Source organism: Mya arenaria, chromosome 11 (genome assembly GCF_026914265.1).
Source record: "Mya arenaria isolate MELC-2E11 chromosome 11, ASM2691426v1".
NCBI lineage: Eukaryota > Metazoa > Mollusca > Bivalvia > Myida > Myidae > Mya > Mya arenaria.
The window spans coordinates 45,644,575-45,664,271 of NC_069132.1; the positions used below are offsets into that span (position 1 = coordinate 45,644,575).

Here is a 19,697-nt window from a genome sequence, read left to right on the forward strand (position 1 = left end):
TAAAGCTGTGGCCAACGCCGAAGAAGTCGAAGCCAGAGAAGATCGACCGCCAATTTTTCGATACCTGGGAGATGACTCCCACCCACGTGATAACCCCTGGAAGCCAGGAGGCCGACATGTTCTCTATTAACTGACAGGAAGTGGCAGAAATGTGCACCGACTTCTCAACGTCCGTAAAGCACTAAGGCATCCGGAACACCAAACAGCGCTTTACGCGTAAATATTATTGACCTTGAACTATAATGTGTACATTTCGTGTTTATGTGATATGCGAATAGAGGCTATAATATGATATGTACTTGTTCATGTCACACGGAGAGAAGACTTCTGATGTAGCAGATTAATGTTGGAGTTTCTGTCAAACCTTGCTGGAAAGTATTCTGTGCTTAAAAATCATTTCTATGGCGAGTTTGATACTGTATTAGAACTTATTTTGTTGGAAGAAATGTTTGAAGGAAACATTTTTACAGGAAAGTGACGAAAGAATCCGTTCATATATTTCGTGTTCAGGGATTTTCCATTTTCGTTTTAACGGAAATTCCGTACGATTGTAGCATACAATATAAAATTGACTTCATTGCATTTACATCGAAAACTGAAGACATGACATGTGTATTATGCCCATCATAAATTCAACAATATTTTGATGTTAGTGAACTTTCATTTTATTGATACCTGTATCGAACTAAATAAACTAATTTAAAAGAATAATTATATGTAAGTATTATTATTCTGATTCAATGAATATACAATACGAAAAAAGTATTCAAAAATGTGAATAATAAAATGCTTCAGGTTGGACTAAAACATAATTTTCAATTATTTACCTATTAATATTTATATATTTATTTTCAAAGTATCTGACATCAATCTTATTGTAATAAGCTGACGGTGTAATCATCCATGTGTTCGTACGAAATACGTAACAGCTTTATTTTTACTTGCATGTGTAAAGTACAGAACACATAGTTCAGCAGTAACAATAACAGATAGAAAAATATACACCTTAATTAAGAAGTACTTGAAAAACATTTTTAAATGAGTTCCATTATCTACCGACCATATCATTTAGATTATTATTTTTGGAGTTAAAAAACCCACAAAAGTATGATATTTTTCTGTTAAATCTTTTCAAATAAAAACTAAGAAATTATTAACAAAATGTATATAAGCACAATAGAAAATTGAAAATTCTACATTGTGTTTTAAAACTGTATCATTAGTAATCAACAAAACATTTATTTACCCACATTCACGAGTGACGAATACAAACAAGGAGGTAGTGGCAATTCAAAACGTGGACCTAATGGCACACACGTTTTTCCTTTATGAAGGATACAAACAAAAAAATGAAGTTAGTAGGACGCATGTTCTTTCTTCACGAAGGATGAATACGAAAATGAAGTTAGTAGGACGCATGTTCTTTCTTCACGAAGGATGAAAACGAAAATGAAGTTAGTAGGACGCATGTTCTTTCTTCACGAAGGATGAATACGAAAATGAAGTTAGTAGGACGCATGTTCTTTCTTCACGAAGGGTGAATACGAAAAAGAAGTTAGTAGGACGCATGTTCTTTCTTCACGAAGGATGAATACGAAAATGAAGTTAGTAGGGCGCATGTTCTTTCTTCACGAAGGATGAATACGAAAATGAAGTTAGTAGGGCGCATGTTCTTTCTTCACGAAGGATGAATACAAAAATGAAGTTAGTAGGACGCATGTTCTTTCTTCACGAAGGATGAATACGAAAATGAAGTTAGTAGGACGCATGTTCTTCCTTCACGAAGGATGAATACGAAAATGAAATTAGTAGGACGCATGTTCTTTCTTCACGAAGGATGAATATGAAAATGAAGTTAGTAGGACGCATGTTCTTTCTTTACGAAGGATGAATACGAAAATGAAGTTAGTAGGACGCATGTTCTTTCTTCGCGAAGGATGAATACGAAAATGAAGTTAGTAGGACGCATGTTCTTTCTTCACGAAGGATGAATACGAAAATGAAGTTAGTAGGACGCATGTTCTTTCTTTACGAAAGATGAATACGAAAATGAAGTTAGTAGTACGCATGCTCTTTCTTTACGAAGGTTGAATACAAAATGAAGTTAGTAGTACGCATGCTTTCTTTACAAAGGATGAATACAAATATGAAGTAAGTAGTACGCATGTTCTTTCTTTACAAAGGATGAATACAAAATGAAGTTAGTAGTACGCATGTTCTTTCTTTACAAAGGATGAATACAAATATGAAGTTAGTAGTACGCATGTTCTTTCTTTACAAAGGATGAATACAAAATGAAGTTAGTAGTACGCGTGTTCTTTCTTTACAAAGGATGAATACAAAATGAAGTTAGTAGTACGCATGTTCTTTCTTTACAAAGGATGAATACAAATATGAAGTTAGTAGTACGCATGTTCTTTCTTTACAAAGGATGAATACAAATATGAAGTAAGTAGTAAGCATGCTTTCTTTACAAAGGATGAATACAAATATGAAGTTAGTAGTACGCATGTTCTTTCTTTACAAAGGTTGAATACAAAATGAAGTTAGTAGTACGCATGCTTTCTTTACAAAGGATGAATACAAATATGAAGTAAGTAGTACGCATGCTTTCTTTACAAAGGATGAATACAAATATGAAGTTAGTAGTACGCATGTTCTTTCTTTACAAAGGATGAATACAAATATGAAGTTAGTAGTACGCGTGTTCTTTCTTTACAAAGGATGAATACAAATATGAAGTTAGTAGTACGCGTGTTCTTTCTTTACAAAGGATGAATACAAATATGAAGTTAGTAGTACGCATGCTCTTTCTTTACAAAGGATGAATACAAATATGAAGTTAGTAGTACGCATGCTTTCTTTACAAAGGATAAATACAAATATGAAGTTAGTAGATGTAGTACGTATGTTCTTTCTTAACGAAGGATGAATACAAAATGAAGTTAGTAGGACGCATGTTCTTTCTTCACAAAGGATGAATGCAAAATTAAAGTTGGTAGTACGCATGCTCTTGACGAAGGATGAATACAAAAATGAAGTAGTCACATGTCTTTCTTTACAAATGATAACTACCAATTTTGATTAATGGGCTCTCGTGTTCTTCATTTCCTTTTTACATTCTGTAGTTTCCTGAACCGGATTTCTTTCTTAGGGTATAAGCAAACACAATTATGAATAGAACAATTAAAACAAAAACAGCGCCGCCAATAGCTGTTGGGATAACCCACGTGGCAAGGTCTTCCGACTCTCCCACGTCCGTTTCTTCGGTTGTCTTGATAACGGGTGTAGTGGTGATGTTTATTGTTGATGAAATTGTTCCCTTAGAAGAATCGGAAACAGTTGATATTACGATAGTCGAAGTCGACGCTGAGGTTACGTTTGAAACAGCTGAAGGGGTTTCCGTTGATGTATATTGCATAGTTGTTGTTGTTTTTATTGTCGAGCCTGTTGTGTTTGTACTCGGGATAGTAGAAACTGTCAACTGTGAATTCGTCGATGAAGTCGTCGCTGAGGTTATATTTGCAAAAGCTGAATGATTTGCCGTAGACAAAGATTGCACAGCTGTTGTTTCTAGCGTCGAACCTGTTGTGTTTGAACTTGCGGTTGTAAAAACAGTCATCGGTGATGCCGTCGTTGAAGTCTGATTTAAAACGCTTGATGTCATTTCAGGAGTGTTACCGGAGAATGACGTTGTTTTCGTGACGTCAGAGGACATCGTAGTTGTACTAGAACGCACATGTGTAGTGCCCGTCGCATCCGCGTCGTTCACCTCGATCGATGCGTTCATCGCCGATACCAAGGCGGGTATGCCATGATCACGCACAACTACTGGGATAGTATAAAACCCTGTATGCAGTTCATCTGCTATTTTTAGTTCATAGCTTGTCTGACTTATTTTTTCAATCACAAAACTACTGGCATTGTATGTGTCAATATACATGTCAAAGTCATCTTTGTCAATATCATACGCATCAATCGTTACAATTGCGGTTCCCTTTGCCAGTCGTCTAGATATAGTTGTCGAATAAGCAGAACTGTTGAAACGTGGTGCATACATATTTCGTGGGCCGAACGTCAATGTATAATTAGAAGACATCATATCTGTAGTGTTGATTTTTACAATATCCAATAAATGAATCAATTCCATGTCAAGAATGTGTGATGTGAGCCAAACATTTTTGTCTACCAAAAGCGGTCGTTCGTCTTTATTGGTTTCTGCATACAATAATGGGCTTTCTGAGAAAGTGTTTTCAAATCTCAAATAAAAATAAATCGACGCATTTGCTTGAACGCTAAATGTTAAATTTCTGTATATTTTTGTCGCAGACCGTACAAACTCTTTGACACTGTCATCCATGGCATTAGCTTTTTCCACTTTAGCCACATCTTCCCCGTCATTACTGTTGTACAGGCGGTCAGGTATACCCTCCTCATCTACAAGGTCATTAACCAAAAAGTCATCCAGGCCATCATCATTATATACATTCTCAATCCGCACTAAGTGAATCAGTTCATGATACCCGAGTTCGTCCATCAGGGACAACTGCGGGTCTCCGAGGGGGTTGATGTTTTTGAATGTTGCAGTGAAGTTGTAAAACGTTCCCATTAGGGTGGTTGTAAGTAGCCATCTGGCTGTTTTAGTTGTCATGGACGAAATGTCACCGAAGTCAACTGTCAAAGATGATGTTATTGCCTTGTCACCTAGCTGCGCTCCAATTATTTTAAACGTTATCAGCAGTCCCTTCTCATTTTCTATTATCTCAGGTTGACCTGACGTTATTTTCAACGCCCTTGCTACGCCAAAGCCATTGTTCATGACCATCACAGCTAGACTAAATGGTACAATAGGTTCAGTCTCCGGAGTAATGGGGTCATCGCCCCTTACGTACTTCTCGTGGAAATAGTGAACAATTAAACTGGGATTTGGCTTCACCGTTATTGTGTCTGGTAGAAGCGGAACAGAAAATTCCGAACCCCCGACGCTGTACGAGAGTCTCCCCCCAATGTCGTACTGTATATCATCCTCAGGGGCGGCGCTAGAGTAAGGGATGATGAGCCATTCTGCCGAACCCGATATGTCTTTTGACAGCCGGCCTGTTCCGTCCACATCTGTGATACCGACCAACGTCGGCGAGCCTAAAATTTCAATAGGAGAAGTGTTATTATTCTAAGGACAATCATTTTGAACACATTGCAATAAAATGAATGTTAGTCTTTGTGACAATTGATAAAGTATAAGTCTGGGTTAGAGTGTACTAAACATGTTAGTCACACAATTTAACACATGAATTTATAAACATTTAAGATAAAATACCAATAGAAAATTTGTCAATCAGCAGCTCTCCAGTTCCGTATGTCTGTCGTATTTCGATCTCGACGTATATAAGTTCCAAGTTCGAGCTTTCCCCGTTCTCAATTTCGAGACGGGCGTTGAAAGCGTCTCTAGTAAGGACAAGCTCCTGAATTATCCAGACTCGTACACGTGCACATACGCCATCGTTCTTCCCTCCTCCACTGGTTTGACTCTATAGAAGTAGTTTGTATTAATTAAAAAAAAATTCATTAAGCACCTAAGACGCAAAAAACATGAAAACATCTAATATTAAGTAAATTTACATTCAAATTACGTAAATTTTACATTTAATGTATAACGAGTACAACAGAAAGACAATGTTATCTGATATCACTTAATTGGATTAGAAATGCTTTTGAAACCTCTTGTTTTTCAGCTGTTTTGTATGCATTGGACGCATGGTCAAAGTCCTCAAATATGGAGTTGAATCCCTTGATCTTGGCCGCCTGCAAATCGAGGCTGTACTGTTCAAAGCAGGGCTGCAGACGAGACAGGTTGATCACAGTGCTCGAGTCTGATGATCCCGACAGGGTTCCGTTCTCCCAAGCAGCAGCTTGAGAAAAAACATATTTTGCCTGTTAATTCCATAACTAGCCTAAGAATTACTTTATATGGATAATAAGGAATTCATGTCAAGATTTGGGCAGAATGAGATGCAAAGCATAGGATGAGTAGTTCAGAAGGTGCCATTTAAAACCGGAGAAGGACGACTTAATCATAGGAGGAAAACGAGTGAAAAAAGAAAATACTGGTCACCTGTTTTATTCCAACGGTGTAAAAATTGCGTCAAAACGGCCTTCGAAGCTTCCTCTGTGATTTTATTCAAGACTGAGGCAAATTCAGGACTGGACAAACCAACACCCAGATCACTGTCGTCTGACACAGTCTGCTTGAAAGTCTGGTACCAGGTTGTGTTCAAATCATACCTTTAAACGAAAATGTATTTACAAGTAATTATTGTTAAACCTTTAATAAGGGTGCAGTGAGCAGTTCCGTTATACGATATACATAGTCAAGAGTCGTATTGATGAAAGAAAATACATTGCAAAAAAAATGCTTTTGATTATTAAACACTCAATTAAAAAAATAGAGTATAAACATAAAAATTATATCCAATCAAGAGAAAAATCAAGTTAAATCTATTACATTGCGTCGTCTCCGAGAACTTCAGCCATTATGTAGAGAAAATTGTCGACTGGTTTCGCCGTGTTCATCAAGTTGTCCACAACGGAAGAACTTTTCGTCTTGCGCCGCCACAGTTGTTGGCAACATCAATGTAACATCTGTAATGCCAATGTTTTGTTTTAATTAAAGTATGACATGGATTTCTGATGTAAATGCGATTTTAAGAAGAAATGAACGAGGTTCTATTCAGCCACATGGAAATTAACATTTACTTACAATACACTAAACAACCTTTCCTTTATGTTTTATATTAAATCTCGATATGTTTCACTTTTCAGCAAAAACTCTTTAGAAAGGTCATGTTTTTCGTTCTCTTTGAGCAAACAAGAGGGTACCTCATGTTTCCTTTCCTCTTCATTATAGTTTGGTACCAGCGCGAAAATACACATCGCGCTACCATGAAGAATTTATTCAAGATATGATAGACCGACATACCAATCCTTTCAATGCCTAAAGTTTATAAAGCGAGTGAAGCCTGGACCACACATTCGTTTTTATTTATAAGAAGAAGAAAATAATACGCTACCTGAGAGCGGTATAAAAGAGGCCACACAGTGAGCAGATGACGCCGAAAACGCAAGCCATTGCCGTGTCCAGAGCAGCAAGCATACCACCAAGAATGCTGTCCTGAAAAATGCAATTAAATATAGAAGCGAACGAACATCTAACGACGTTTACCTTGAAGCAGAAGTGCTAACACAACCACATATAATAACGAAGTACGTGTGATTGCATCATTATTTTGAGAGAAAAAAATAACAAAAACAACATTATAACGTTGAAAGGCAACGAACGTAATGGGTAAGCTTACGGCGGATGCTAAATCGCTAATCGCAAGACCACAACCGAGAATAGGGTGGAACGCTAGAGCACAGCTTTTAATGAGTGTTTTTGCACAGTTGCATGACAGGGGAGTTGTGGGGTTGTATGAAACGGCTGACCCTCTTCCAGTTCTTGAACTACCTCCAGTGTCTGAAATAATAAAATAGGGTTTTAACGAACGGACATCATGTTTAAATATACTGGGTGTAAATGCATTAACTATGTACAAATTAAGCAACTATTTGCGACATGAAAACAATCGACTATTACTGAAAATTGCTTCTATAACACTAAATGAACATTTGTCTTCAGCACTCATTTGTCGGCATACTTACATGACACACCACCTTCCACGCCTCCAATTGCACCTACATTTCCAAGTTCACAAGGCAGCGGTGGACGCCCTGGGTATTCCCTCGTCAACGTCACATCTAAACCACGGGTCTGAGTACCACCACAGATATAGTCATAAAATACTGCCAGTCCACACACAAAGGCCGCTACTGCATTACGCTTAACTCTCTTCTTTAATGTGGCTCGTACAGGAACAATAATGGATGTGTTTGCCGCCACACTTCCTATATTGTCCACAGTCTGTTTTGAAGAGAGCTTTGTGTATTTGCAATTTTATAAGAGACCATTTCTTACAAATACCAAACGTTGACTGATGTTCTAATTTACTTAAATGACAAAATCGATTTGCGAGCATCAAGCTCCATACTAATAATATAATGGAAACTACAGCGACAAACCACATAGTCAAATATATCACGAATACCCTGCTTAGAGGCATAATGGCCCTAAGGCCCGACGTTCACTGGCCACTCAAGAGAAACAAGGTGAAAGAAGGATCTTACGAGTTCAAAGTCCAGATAAGGATGGTTCTGTGGCACAGTAAACCTCACATTATCCGCTCTTATAAGTCCGTGGTTTGTAATGTTGAAATTTATTATATCAAGTTCTTCCAGCTCGTACGGAATGGTGTTGACTTTAGCTGGTTCGATAGTTACTACTGGCATCGGCACCTGAGGAAATAATTTCTTAAAGTATTAAACTCCTCGTTTAAAAGCATAAGTGTCATTGTAAGAGGCACAAGTGCGCCGTCTTAAATGTTTGCAATTAACGTGATTTCCTACTAAACAAAACGGAAGCAACCAGCAGAGTCCGTTTTTAGGAAATACAATCTACTCAGTCCCTTAGTATTTAAATAGAGTGCAGAATTCTAATAATACGATATATTTGTTATTTAATTGTAACAAACTCGGGGCAACATAGAAAAAAAAGCTTTTAAAGTTTTGAAAGCAACAATTCACAATTATTCTAGTCCATATCTTTTTAATGAGACAAATGGTATTACGTAAGTTTCAAACGTAGACTCCAGCTGAATGATATAAACGTCTTGTACGGTGGTGGGCTCAACTGACCACGTATATTTGACGGCGATTCGTTGAAGGAAGATGTCTAACTGGGTTTTGTTGGCGCTGGCCAAAATAACTTCACTGTAGGAGGCGTGATCTTCCGCTTCGGCCCGCAGGGTGTACACATCTTCGTATATGTCCTCAAAAACGACGAAACCTGTACAAGTTGGATTATTTGAAAAGATTTTATCATTAAATCTAACTTTTTTGTATCGAATTTGAAGTCCACTATTTATAAAATTTACAATCGGAAACGTTTATTTGACATTTCATTTCAAAAGGACATAATAAATCGATAGATTGTGCAAATCCATTTTCTTAATATTAAATAAAAGCACTACCAGTTTCATTTGTGGTGTATCGAGTTTCAAAATAAGCTCGGCGTGGGTTGACAAGCGTGACCTTTCCGTTGCTTACTAAGGGCGAATCTGCCGCGAAATACGTGTATTCATCCTTTACTGTAAATGTTAAGTTAAACTGCTGGATGGATGTAATGTAGAATCTATACCGCAGTGGTGTTGAAGTTAGGTCTGAGTTCAGATAGATGACACCAGGCATTTCACCAAGAGCTTCATTTCCTCCGATAATAACAGAGAGGGAGAGTTGTGCAGAATGCCCAGGGTTTATTGTCAACGATTCCCCTTCCACACCGTCTGTTGTTGCATTTATATTTGCAAAAGAGACAATCGATATCCTTGCATCGTTTGGGAGACTTAAAACAACATTAGTTGCTGATACCTCTCCTTCGTTGGTGATTCTAACATCAAAAATCTTTTGGGTACCAAGTATGATGTTTCCATTTAAAGAATTTGGCAAAAAAGTGAGTAATGGTGTAAGAATAGTCAGACGAATAGACAATCGTAGTCTTGTACTCGTTCCCCCCGGTGTGCTGAATTTAACAAATATCGTTCCATAAAGTGGACGAGCATCTTTGACAACTAAATCGAACCAAAGTTTTTCACCAGGTTGAAGAGTTTCAATATTCAGGTTTGAGGTTTTGTTAGAATATCGACTCACAAATGCATTTGGCATGCCCTCAACCTGTAAAACACATTATCCAAATATGTAAGCAATGCATTACATCAAAAATTGACAGGATACTCCATTATATAGTTGTATTGTATAGTGGTCGGCTCGACCGACCACGTTAATTGTACATGGACTCCGCTGGGCTGGCTGGCACTGGCAAGAATTACTTACCATAGCTGATATGTTGGTGATAGGATGGTTTCCTGTATTCACAAGGCTTGAAACGTTCTGAACAACTACTGATCCTTCTTCATTCAGAATTTTTTCTTCAACACTGACAGAAGCCGGCTCACAGCTAATGCTCAAAACATACCAGCTCACACTGGCATTGGGGTTTCGGCTTGCGCCGGGATGACGCGCTACCTATGAATATATAGGCATGTGATGATATGTATATACTTATACAAGAGTTTAGATACTGGACTTGCCCATGTAGTGATAAAACACCGTTATCGTAATATACGAAAATTCAAACGGTTTCATTAAGTACTGATATGAATAAGCAACAAACGACATAATTACTAGAAAATAACAACACACTTACTGCAACAAACTGTCCGGCATCATCAGCCCGTGGGTAGTATCTTGCTAAGAAAAACTGCGGGGACAACGGGTTGGACCATTCGTGAATGACAACTTTGCGACCGGTCTGCACTTCTATTACTCTGTAAAATGAAGAATGGTCGTTAGTTATGAGCCATAAGATACAATATCAAATTATGTTCGCGGCCTTTCTATGATGAGCACTCGGCGCACCTATTGTGTAAGTAGAAGAAAGAAAGACTCATGTATAAATGGTTGATGGACCTGAGGGTCATTTCATCAAAATTTCGATGAGTAGTACTGCACTCTTATAGGAACATAACTACACCCACGTATTGCTGAAACGGCTTCATGTGATAAATCAAATTTGTATCTGCTAATTTTGAAATGAACAACTTTGCTACCAATTGCAATTATTTATATCATAACTTATTCATTATGAATTTATCTTGCTACAAAAACGTTCACTTTGTATTGGAGTATAAAACTTCGAAATGAACAGTCCCGTACTCTAAATCAACTGGTACCATCCTGTGGTTGTCCTCTCTTGAAAATAATACTCGACCCTGTATCTGCACTGGTCGCGGACTCGCAAGAGTTCCTGAAGGTTCGGAAGTCTCAACTTCTGCTGTATAAGAGAACGGAACAGATAACTCCCATGACTTTGTATCGCTTCCGATTGTATTTGTAGCCTGTGCGCGAATTTGGTATGACTGAGAGCGTGCAAGGGGGTGCAACCAGGATATCATTCCGGTTCGTTCATCAATGATCATGTCCTGTGGTCCCTCTAACAATGACCATCGAACTGGTGGGTCGCCCTGAGGAGGTAGAGATATTATATAAAATCTGTCGAATGTGAGCTGTTTGGCTTTGTGAAATATTCATAAAGAGGTATTGCTAGAATAGACCGTTTGCTCAACATTCGTTAAGAAATAAATGAACGCGTTACACTTTTATACCTTTATCAAATTGAGCTGCAATGAGTATTTCATGCTCTCCTCGACTGTTTGTTGATAGCCTTGGTCAATAATGGTAGGTGTCATCAGTTCTGTCGAACAAGTGTCACCAACCCAAGGCAGGAAGCACGTGCAGCCACCGAACAAACATTGTCCATGTTGAGGTGTAAGGTCACGGCCGCAAGATCCCGGTGGACACGTGGCGTAGTAGTTAAATGTTAACTATAAAAACATATTCATTAAAAAATGTACAATTTCAAAGAGTTTACTTTGATACAGTCCCAATTCGGACAACGAATTTCACTTTTAACGGTTTTGTGATAAAAAACAACAACAACTTGTTTCTCACATGCAAACGAACATTTAGAACTCTTTGTAGAAAAATAAACGTACCTTGTCATTTGTATATTTAGATCCGTTCGGAGAGATCTCAAGTATTACCGATCCTTCTGCACTTTGTGGAGAAACGCAAACAACGTGATTCCATGCAATCCATGTTCCATTAGCAATAGTATTTCCAAATTTACAATAGTAGGTATGACTTGCTGTTTCTGGAAAATTGTGACCCCAAACATGTATCGAGTTACCGCCCTTGTCAATGCCTTGGTTCGGCACAATATCAAGAACTTTAGTTAAAGGGAGGCAATCTGGACCGTAGAATGCTTCACTGCACTTGTCACAGAGGTAACCGCTCCAATTGTCGTCCTCACAGTCGCAATGTCCTATTGGAAAGACCAAATGTGTATACACACACAAAAACAACACACAGTGCTAATGAATTTTAAAAACAATTTATTTTAGACAATTATTGTAATTTCTTGAATATACCTGAGTTAAGACTGCATAAACCATGTATACAAGCCGGACAAGGTCTGCAGTCGGGACCCCAATACAGCGGCACACAGGAACCACAGTCGACACCGGTGAAAGCCTGCGAACATGTGCAGATATCTATCTGGTTGGGTGCAAAACCCTCTCCCGCTACAGTCGTGAACATTTCTAAAGAAAATTAAAGCTATTGTTAACTGCATATATGTATTGTATATCACACGTACGTAAAACGCCATTGAATGACAATCTAAGAATAATAAAATAGAAACTACAGGCCCAGCAAACATTTGACGTCGCCTCGACGTCGGACTCCGACGTGGGTTTGACGTGGGATTTTATCATTATTTTGATAATTATAATTATAAATAATAATATCATTTTATTATAAAAATAGATTATTTAGACCTACAACTGCTCTATTGAGCAACGACAAATACTTGATCACTTTCCTCTCCACTGTTACCACAGTTTCTTGAGGCGCTTTGCAAATGCACAGATGCAAGAAGAAGATAAAAGTGTAAGAAAATTGCTAATGATCTACATCAATATGTATAAAACAACTTATTTACAGTTTTCAATTTTGTTTTCATAAATTTCTTTATTTGATCATATTCGACATATTTAAAAGGGAAATCAAAAACATTCACCAACCGTAGGATATCGGTTCTATATCGTGCTCGATATCTATCTTATATATATTTAAAACTATATCGGTCCGATATTGGACCTCTAAATTTGTTTAAGGATGGCAACGAGTACCCGAGTTATCGAGTACTCGATCAATCAACCGAGTACCCGAGTACCAAATCACTACTCGAGTTCTCGAACAAATTTTTTTTTATAAAATTCTTCAAATTCATGATTTATAGATTTAAGTATCAGATCTGGCGCGTTTCCAAGACGACAATTTATGGTTCACTCTTATCAAAAGTACACAAATGACCCTAATAAATTTAGTGACAGTTGTTGCGAGAGTTGCAAACTGTCAACAAAGGACCCTAATTTGCAAATATCACTGATGTCAATTAGCGAAGTTTTGATAGCAGTACATCTCCTACACAATTGTATTGTTTACCAATTAGAGAGTTTTCACCAAACAATGGACGTTGACGAGTGAATTAGTTACGAGCAATGATTCATGAATGGGCGTATGTTTTGCAACGATTATCACAATTGATTGGTGGATATCTTAATTCATGAATTATGCAAATTAATGAGATAAACAAGAATATTTCAGTATTAAAAACTGCTGTTTTAAATATTATTTCGTACAGTAAACAACTAAATAAATTTATGAATCATTTTCGTTCATTGCAATTTTGAATGTTGTACATTATTGAGTGTAATCTCGATCATTTAGACGCTTGAATATGATCCATTTTTTTCTTTCCATGTATATTGTAGTACATGTGTATGTATAAAATGAAATGAAAAGGACAAATTAAAAGCATGAAACAACATTTTTATTGATTTTTCTGGTAAGGTACATAATGAAAGTCCTATTCAATAATGAAAATGGCCAATATTACGACCAACGCACACTATATATGAACGATATATAGATGTATACACGAACTTGTCTTTCCCGAAAACAAATTAAAGTTATCCGAGTAATCGAGTACCCGAGTACTCGATCGGAAGATTGTCCGAGTACTCGAGTACCAACTATTCGTTGCCATCCCTAATATTTTCCGATCGGTTCAAATTTCAGCAATGTTTAGTTCACCAATTTTATGGACACCATAAATGTCAGATGAAAATTCATTTAGACAGGCGACCGACGAGTATCCAACGACGAGACGACGTTGTAAATCTACGTCGCACGGCGATCAGGGTTTTAGTCGATTTAGTCGGCCATGTCATGACCAGAATCTCACATCGAATGACTTTGTACTGACATTGGGTTTTTGATGGAGGGTAAGTATGCCCAGTAGCCAAAATATTGTCGTGTAGATCGTATTCGAATAAAATGTTCCTCAATGTAGTCCGAACATTGACAGAGCATTTCAAATGAGTATAAAAATACAATGAACCACCAGATATATACCTAAAAAGTGCGGCTTCTTATGCTCATATTGTGTTGTTCGTTAAATGTGCACATAGTCCAAACAACAAGAATCAACAACACGTACTTGCATGATGCGAATATACAAAGTGATCCGCTCCATCCCTCATTACACTCGCAAACGTTCGGACCAACACATTCACCGTTTCCATAGCAGTTATTGACACCAACGCAGTCAAATTCCGTGCAATAAGGACCAGTCCATCCTGTTAAATTACAATTTGAAATTCTTAAAAACAACATTTTATACTTTATTAGGCGTTTGACGTCGTAAAGAATATTGATGTAAATACATTATTTACGCTAGGAACAGGATTTAAAGACCGTTTGAAATTCTTACCTGAAGAACATCTGCATGTTTGGTGACGCACACATTCACCTTTCTGGGAGCAATTGTTCACATTGCTGCAATCTAACGTGAGTGTAGTAACGACTGGATCAACATTAAAGAAAACCAGTCCTGGATCACGACATTGATCATATATGCGATTGTAAGCGATGGCTGCGTCAGAACTACCCCACCAGTTCCCTGTAGCATTTAGTATGCGTTGTCCCTCAAGCGAGGTCTTTACATCAAATGCTGATAAAGGATTATCAAATATATTCTGAGATATGTTTATAAAGTAAGCTCTGGTTAACACTGTGGTATCAGCTGTATGTGTCTCAGTTATTTTATTATACAAAAATTCCCCTTTCAAATTCGCATTGTCATCGTCTTCGAGATAAACAATACATTTTGCGGTTATATTTTCAAAAGCATTGGTTGACATATCAAATCTTCTTGTTCCAGTGTGTCGTCCGTCTCCAAGAGCAATGCTTTTGAAAAGACATTCGCAATCTACACAGACAGTATCTTTAACAATGTTGTTGTTGAAAGTCAGATTAGCAGTGTTCCATGTTTCGATCGAAATCCCACACGAATTGTGAAACGTATTTAGTGTTATTTCAACTGTTCTTCGGTCTCCATAAACATAAAATGAACGATAAGATGGAAATCTTACATACAGAGCATCCTTGAGAGCATCAGCAATAGAGTTTCGTGATATCTTTATTGTGTTGACCGTTCGTTCATTTCCAACGTTTATAATTAGTCCCCTAAATGACTTAGATATCATATTGTTTTCGATCGTTACATTCCCAGCAGCGTTCGCTGATGTAAACTGTATTTCAACTCCGACGTCATGTATCAGTGATATATTGGAAGACCTTACATCAATCGAACCCTCCGCTCCAGACACATATATGCCTGTCTTCGAGTTCCTTATGTTAACATTCACCAAAGCCGTTTTACCTATTCCATCTACAAACACTGCCTTCTGTGTGCAATTTTCAAGCATTGCTCCCTCAAAGTCATATATAGTGAGGCGCGTAATAGATGGATATAGCAGTAAGCAGTTGGTAACAGAATTAGAAATAGTTCCCTTGACAAATTCAAAATTTTGTGTGTATGCAACGATTCCATTTTGAGTGTCCTTTAATATAGTGTTTATCAGTTGGGTTTTGTCTTGCTCTATAAACATAAAAAATAAAGATCAAATCCAATTCAAATAATCAAGTTTATATTGAGTAAACATGTATAAATGCTAATTATATGTTTTGTAAAATCTCAGCCGAATTATGTAAATGTTCTCTCAAATAAAATGAATGAATTAACGGCACTTCTTGACAATATCATCATATGTCTAATTAGGTAAATATGATATTAATTTAAAAAAAACAAAACATTTTAAACAATTTTGAAAGAAACAAATTACGCTATAAAATCGCCATGCGCTAAACATACCAAGTATGGACGTTGAGTTAACAAACAGTCCAACCCATGAATATCTATAACCGCTGCTCTCCAGTCTTACGGGTAAAGTGGTTCCTGAGCATTTCAAAGAACCTAAAACGAATTACTTTTAAAATAAAGAAGAAATACACTATTTTGAACAAGCATCTATATCTATCTATTTAAAACATGAATATGAAAACTTAAACGACTGGTACAGCGCAAAATGAAAATGCATTCAATTGTAGTTTTAGTATTAACCTTCTTCAAGTGAAAAAATCAATCGAAACTGAACGAGACTAATAAGATAATTGCGATACCTTGAACGTATATTCCTCGCTTTTCTTCAAAACGTAAAGTCACACCTTCCTCAATCAATAATGATCCTGTAGGTCTGGAATAAAAACAAAGAGAATTGCGCATTGGAAACAAAACAAAATAGGCTTTACAGTAAAATGTAACCAGCGTTATCGCGGTATAATGAAATCGTATTTTTCTATTTTAGTGGCCGGCTTTCTTGAAACGAATGCTCTACCTACGTCACCGCTTGTGACGTCATATCATATTCGCATTGCCATTGTCTCCGAGATAAACAATACTTGATTCTTATCGCTGGAAGACGGAGTATGCGGTAACCGGTGGATAAAATGTGTCTTTAAATAGTCGATCATATGCGAATCAGTGGGAAGAAAATGATTGGTTGTCCGGTTAACGCAGTGGTTAGCACACTCACTTCACACCTAGGCGACCCGGGTTCGATCACCGGCCTGGCCGCATGTGAGTTTGGATTGCGGTCACCAAACAGGGCAAGTTGGTTTCTTTTGGGTACTCCGGTTTTCGAAACAACACGAGGCCACAATATCGCGTAAAATCGTGCCAACGAGAGTGATTAATATAATGTTGTAATAACTTGTTAATAATAACTCACAATCGTAGTAACATAAATAAGTTTAAAATATGATTGGTATTAATGACAAAATTCCTAGTGTTAAGATAACAACCGGTCGTTATAGTAAGATCTTTATGGCGGAATGAAAGACTGGACCCAATGCTCTTGAGTGTTGAAAACGCTACGATATAGTCAATTGAGGTATTTTTGGAATTTAATATAATTATGATGTATATTTCGTTCTCTTTAAAACGAATTATTAAATTCACAATGTGTCTTTGAAATTAACTAGTATACACTGATATACGTCTTGTCTTTCGCGATGATAGTGATTAGTTTTTCACTGATACGAATAAAAATGTTAGAAAACTAGTTTCCAGATAATAAGCACATGCTCAGTTGGGTCAATAGCTGGTATATCCGGTGTGGACAGGGAATATAGCTTTCGCAACATGAATGATACTGTATGCGTTTTTTACCTGATCAGTATTGAACGAGAAATAAGTATCGGTTTTGGGTGGTCCTTTGTATATAAAGAAACCGCTTCCGTTATTTCGCCACCATAAGCCGCCGAGTTGAAATTATCTGGCATCCTTAGTGTTTTCAATCGACCATCGGTGAAGAAGGGAATGTAGGACACAAAACTCAGTCCCATGTCTTTCTCGAAACCGCAAACGGATTCTAATATGTTTGAAAAGTTGTCAGTTCCCCAGAAATTGTATGTGGCGTTTATCTTGTAGTTGATATCAAACGCCGGAGCTCGTAATGTACATATCTGTTGCCCGAAATGTTCAAAAACATTCCTGTGGATGTTTGCTATAACCTGTGACCTAACATCAACCGTTGCAAAAGTGAAATCATTGTCCATAAATGTATTGCCAGTAAAAGTCATATTGATAACATGAACCAAATAAACGGTACCTACTGCAAAGGCTGATCCTCCACGATTTCTTACAAGAGTGTTTTTATCAATAAAAAGTTCGTCATGTTCACCGAGGATGAATTCGTTCAAAACAACATTATTGCTATTGCTTAACGGTTTCACATTTTCGATAACATTATTCATAAAACTGATAGTGTTCCAAGTTCTTTCTCGATAGTAGTAGTTTTCGTTTTGATAGCGGAATGTCTTATTTCCCTTAGAAAATGTGTTATTATTTATTAACACTGACATGTTTGCAAAGTTATAATAACTGATCGTCAACTGTATGCCGTCGGAAATGTTGTTTAAGAAAAGGGAACTAGTTATAAAAACAAAACTTTCACCCAATTGACAGTTGACAACAACGTAAATGAACTTGTCAGCAATCCAATTTTGCCAATAGTTGTAATGTCCAATGATGTGATCGGAAATGTTACAATTATCAATACTCAGGCCGCCGGTGATCGTGCCCTCTATGGCTCGTTTCAAATTGTTCTTTACGTCACACTTGTTGAGACTCAGTCTGCCGTATTTCTGCATTTCAAGTTTTAATCCTGACATTGCGTTGTTGTTTATGATGCAACTATTAATAGTAACATTTCCGCTTGTTGATACTTCAATGCCGTACATGGAATTATTAAACACCAAACAAGAGGTTATTGTGAGTGTAGACAAGTTTGTAGGTTGACCTACTATGACAATTCCTCTAGAGCAATTAACGGCCGCCAACTCCGAAGCTATTGATGATAATGTTGAACTCAAAGAATCTGTAAGGGATATCTGAATTCCAGACGAATCCGAGTTCAAAGACGTCACATTTTTTAGGAAAGTGGAAGATGTCGTTTTTATTCCTCCTTTCGTATTATTAATTATTAAATATTGTATGCGTGACTCTGAAAGTACGAAACAATGCAATAAATAAAAACATTATCAAAATAAAATAACAAAACAATAATAAATTAATCATACACGTTAATCTGAGCCAGAATGGCATGAAGCATACCTTTCTCAGCAGCCGAGAATTCAATTCCCCTCCATGATGATTCGAATGCATCCATGTCCATGACTATCAAAGCTTCCGGGGAACCAAGAACATCCATTTGGCCTTATATGTGAAAAACAAAAAATGATCATTAACGTTTAAAAATTGACGCAATTTTAAAATATATGAACATTAACGTTTATGGCGGTGTTGTGTATATATACTCGTGTATATTTTGTAAACTTTGGTCTATTTATTATTCAAAAGGTTGCATATAACTTCTTACATGCAAATGGCAAATATCACCAGCTCTTACCATGTACAATAATGCCGATATCAGATTTGAATCGAAGGACAACTCCTGCCTCGATTTTCAATGTATCATTAACGCCAACTTCAATGTTAGAAACGACAGTGTAGGGACTTCCGGTTAACAATAATGTCACATTCCCCTCTACCAGTCCTCCTATTCGATTCCCAGAAACGAAATTGATTACTCTGTTCTGGATATCCGATATATTTTTTGATCCCAGATATGGTCGGTATATTACATCCAACAACGTGCCATCATAGTCCGCATCGAAAAGTGTATTCTCTATTTCTTTTGGATCATCGCTTCCCCAAAAGTTGAGGGATGCATTCACAATAATGTTCTTTGCTGCATAACTTGCAATAGCGCTTGCTTTCAGGTTAAATTTTGCATTCGGATTTTCGAAGAAATTAAAGGCCATGCTTATGTTAACTGTTTGTATAGTTATCACTGTTTCTGTGTTGTTTTCAAAGTGATTGTAAGACAGTTCAACACCGGAATCCCAAAACTTTTCTGCTTGTATTTGAACAATCCCATCAGCAGCAGAATTGTTTATGTAATTGTTATTTAAAATGTTAAGGCCTTTGAAATATCTCCATGGTGTTCCCTGATATAAAA

The 19,697-nt window shown here is 37.1% G+C and overlaps 2 protein-coding genes across 3 annotated transcripts; both read right to left on the bottom strand.

Moving 5' to 3' along the window:
* Positions 1 to 830: 830 nt before the first annotated feature.
* Positions 831 to 6,531, bottom strand: LOC128208577 (uncharacterized). The gene is made up of 5 exons (XM_052912132.1): positions 6,503 to 6,531; positions 6,113 to 6,282; positions 5,719 to 5,909; positions 5,318 to 5,528; positions 831 to 5,139 (listed from the first exon to the last, which is right to left on the bottom strand). The coding sequence occupies exons 1-5, from the start codon at positions 6,529 to 6,531 to the stop codon at positions 3,116 to 3,118; spliced, it is 2,625 nt and encodes an 874-aa protein (XP_052768092.1). The 3' UTR covers positions 831 to 3,115.
* LOC128208938 (uncharacterized) lies at positions 6,142 to 19,516 on the bottom strand. Of its 2 annotated transcripts, XM_052912662.1 has the most exons (16): positions 14,546 to 14,677; positions 14,273 to 14,411; positions 12,138 to 12,308; positions 11,703 to 12,031; positions 11,313 to 11,531; positions 10,864 to 11,171; positions 10,355 to 10,475; positions 9,982 to 10,173; positions 9,123 to 9,822; positions 8,721 to 8,938; positions 8,221 to 8,388; positions 7,699 to 7,957; positions 7,353 to 7,513; positions 7,068 to 7,168; positions 6,503 to 6,639; positions 6,142 to 6,282 (listed from the first exon to the last, which is right to left on the bottom strand). In XM_052912662.1, exons 2-15 carry the CDS (start codon positions 14,355 to 14,357, stop codon positions 6,570 to 6,572), a joined length of 3,102 nt encoding a protein of 1,033 aa, XP_052768622.1. In that variant the 5' UTR covers positions 14,358 to 14,411; positions 14,546 to 14,677; the 3' UTR covers positions 6,142 to 6,282; positions 6,503 to 6,569. The 2 variants fall into 2 exon arrangements, with proteins under 2 accessions (XP_052768622.1, XP_052768621.1); XM_052912661.1 differs by lacking the exons at positions 6,142 to 6,282; positions 6,503 to 6,639; positions 7,068 to 7,168; ... (7 more) ...; positions 10,864 to 11,171; positions 11,313 to 11,531 and adding exons at positions 15,989 to 16,090; positions 16,297 to 16,370; positions 17,345 to 18,680; positions 18,791 to 18,892; positions 19,086 to 19,516 and having other exon boundaries at positions 11,893 to 12,031; positions 14,546 to 15,715.
* Positions 19,517 to 19,697: the final 181 nt, after the last annotated feature.

What these genes read in the sequence shown, in the direction of transcription:
- LOC128208577 (XM_052912132.1), bottom strand. Translation starts at nt 6,531, where the DNA reads ATGGCTGAAGTTCTCGGAGACGACGCAAT. An exon ending in GTTCTCGGAGACGACGCAAT is followed by an intron (nt 6,283 to 6,502) that starts GTAATAGATTTA and finishes TTTCGTTTAAAG; the next exon opens with GTATGATTTGAACACAACCT. An exon ending in ACACCGTTGGAATAAAACAG is followed by an intron (nt 5,910 to 6,112) that starts GTGACCAGTATT and finishes TTTTTTCTCAAG; the next exon opens with CTGCTGCTTGGGAGAACGGA.
- LOC128208938 (XM_052912661.1), bottom strand. Translation starts at nt 19,500, where the DNA reads ATGGCCTTTAATTTCTTCGAAAATCCGAATGCAAAATTTAACCTGAAA. An exon ending in ATTCTCGGCTGCTGAGAAAG is followed by an intron (nt 18,681 to 18,790) that starts GTATGCTTCATG and finishes TCGTACTTTCAG; the next exon opens with AGTCACGCATACAATATTTA. An exon ending in TCTCGTTCAATACTGATCAG is followed by an intron (nt 16,371 to 17,344) that starts GTAAAAAACGCA and finishes TTTTTATTCCAG; the next exon opens with ACCTACAGGATCATTATTGA.